This window comes from Pundamilia nyererei, unplaced genomic scaffold, assembly GCF_000239375.1.
Source record: "Pundamilia nyererei isolate P.nyererei 1_Seehausen unplaced genomic scaffold, PunNye1.0 scaffold00461, whole genome shotgun sequence".
NCBI lineage: Eukaryota > Metazoa > Chordata > Actinopteri > Cichliformes > Cichlidae > Pundamilia > Pundamilia nyererei.
In genome coordinates this window covers 238,917-241,633 of record NW_005187862.1, presented here as the reverse complement: position 1 = coordinate 241,633, position 2,717 = coordinate 238,917, and the positions used below count along the sequence as shown (strand labels likewise).

Sequence of the window (2,717 nt, the reverse complement as noted above, 5' to 3'; positions counted from 1 at the left end):
TTTTTAAAGGCTTAAAATACTGTTGAGAAGGAAGGTTACATTATATGGAACGAGGGCCAAATATAAGCCTTGATGGCCATCACTAGTCCACTGGATGACTTTGAAAAATATAAAATGTGAATTAAAAAAGAAAAAGTAAGATGTTGGACTATTTACTGTATTTTGTCATTAACAGTGGATAACATCATGAGAATCGATCATAGATTAATTTTGTTTTTAAATTATTAGTATAAAGAACAAAGTTTTTATAACTAATTTTCAGGATTGATGAATCGGTAACATCAGCAAAATGTTTTACACTTGGTCATGTGCAATAAAGGACATGTGAATGAATCCAGTGCATGTACGAGCAGATTAACACCAGCCTGGCCTGCAACAAACACTCTGAGATGTATCGTTGTATTATTGTTAGATATGCTGTTTCTACTACTTTACTTTCAAACCATCTGTCCTCTCTGTCCAAAACGTGAACATCGGCATCCTTGAAAGTGTGACCTTTGACCTTTAGGTGCAGATGTAGAGCTGAGTCTTGCCCTGTCGAGGTGGCGCTTCTATGTTTTGTCATGTGTTTATTAAGTGGCTGTTTGGTCTCGCCAGTGTAGAGGTGTGAGCACTCCTCGCTGTACTGCACAGCACACACTATGTTGACTGGCTTGTGTTTGGGAGTTTTGTCCTTGGGATGAACCATCTGTGAACGACCATCTCTGAACAGAGGAGGCGGCTCACAACACCGACTGTCCGCCACCTATAACCTAGTTTTGAGATCTTGATCACATCCTGCAACAGCTGATCTCAGTAGGTCACATGACAGGATGAGGCAAGATCTCACAATGGTGGTAAATGTGGTATTGGAACCATTTTACCGGTTGTAGGTTGACTGGTGGGTGTGATTGCAGACCTGCTTGATCAGGGATGAGTTCATTCCTTGTGTTAGAGTGCCATCTTGTGGTGGTTTTGAGAATTGTTGCGAATAGAGTTTGAGCAGTACATTTAAGAATGGTGCGCTTCTTTAATCGGAATGTAAAGAGGCCCGTTCCAATAATTTTTATTCCATATTTATGCTGTAATGATTTGTCCTTTTTCAGAGAATCCACATAATATTTAACTCATCTACTATCACACTACATATAAAATGAACGGCATCTCTTACACCACTTTGTGTTGGTCTTTCACGTGGAATTCCAATAAAATTGATTCATGTTTGTGGCTGTAATGTGACAAAATGTGGAAACGTTCAAGGGGGCGAATACTTTTGAAAGCATTTCAAGTGTACTTGGTACTTGACTACTCTTTGCTTCTTTGCCTCTCACTGGCAGGTCACGGTATATGTTAAAAACAGTATATGCTAAAAGTACACAGGGTGGGTCAAAATTTGACCACCTTTCACAGTTTTTTCCATCATGTTGGAGGCTTCGTAGCTTCATTAGTACAGATGATAAAATCACTTTAATCAAAAACTGTAGCCAAAACAGTTTTATAATCCCAATTCCAAAAACAGGATCCCGTGTAAAATGTAAAGAATCACATAATGCAATGATTTGCAAATCTCAGAAACACAACTTTTAATCACTGTAGAAAATAAAATCGTCAAATGTTTAAACTGGTAAAATGAACTGCTTTAAGAAAAAAATGTCTGCTTAATTTGTATTTAACTTATATAGAAAATTGATGTAGAAAACATCAGGCAGGATCTTTTAGGCTGTGTTTGGCCCTGTGTCATCACACAGACAAGTATCTGCCTTTCTCCCTAAAGCCTCTTAAGATCCTGCTGAAACAGGTCATAAGATTGGGAACGTAATCTCTGTGGTGACAAAAGAGCCTAGAGCAAGTGTGTAAGCAGCCTCATACAGTCAGGAGGAGTGAAATGTATCATTAAACTCACAGCTCAGCTCCTGGAAGCAGTCTCCTATAGACGAGCTGGACCTAGACTGGAGTTTCCCTCAGTGAGAGGCAGCGAGAGGGCATGAGTGTTTTCTCCGGTTCAGTACCTGTAAACTGAGGTTTCCTGTGGTGGATGAGACATGTCTTATTTCACTTTGAGCTGAACGTTTGTAAAAGGACCCAGAAATACTATTCAAGTGCACTGAAACCTGGCAGTTCATCAGTCACCATTACAGTGAGTCTCAAAGCTGAAAGAATCAGGTGTGTGTAGCTGATAAGCAGCTGATGATGTTTTGAAAACACCATAACAAAGAACAGATGTGCTGTCTGTGTTGGCAGATGTTCTTCTCCACTTTTAAACATGAAGTGATTAAAAAAAACTACAAAATGAGTAAATGCAGCAGATCTGACCACAGCTGGGAACATCAGAGGAGAAATTCAGGGTTGATACTGTGTGATGACATCACAAATGTATTCATAGTCATCATCCAATCCCTGTTTGGTCTGACTGTGATGGCTCTCTAGCAAGAAAATAGAGAAAATGTGTGTGAATATGTGAAGAGTTCAGACAGAGAGAGACGTTAGTCATATTGATTGATCAGTGAAGGATTCAGAGCGTTACCTCTGGCTCTGCATTGATATAATGACACCAGGAGGAGAGTGGAGAGGAGGTATGGAGAGAACACCACCACACGGAAAACCACTCTGATCAGAAGCTGGAGGGAGGAGTCAGGGCGTAGAGATGTGGTGGTGGGATTTTAAATCCCACCTGTTCAGGTGAATAGTGGAGCAGCCACCAGGCCCAGGCTCTTCCAGCAGCCACCAGGCCCAGGCTC

The 2,717-nt window shown here is 40.7% G+C and overlaps 1 protein-coding gene across 1 annotated transcript in view; it reads left to right on the top strand.

Annotated features, from left to right (window-relative positions):
* The window catches only part of LOC102205980 (nectin-4-like), a 6,093-nt gene extending 4,295 nt beyond the window's left edge, over positions 1-1,798 (top strand). Inside the window, exon 3 of the mRNA XM_005753768.2 lies at positions 1,728-1,798. Coding sequence (XP_005753825.2) covers positions 1,728-1,798 — 71 coding nt within the window. The remainder of the gene's footprint in view (positions 1-1,727) is intronic.
* The last annotated feature ends 919 nt before the right edge of the window (positions 1,799-2,717 follow it).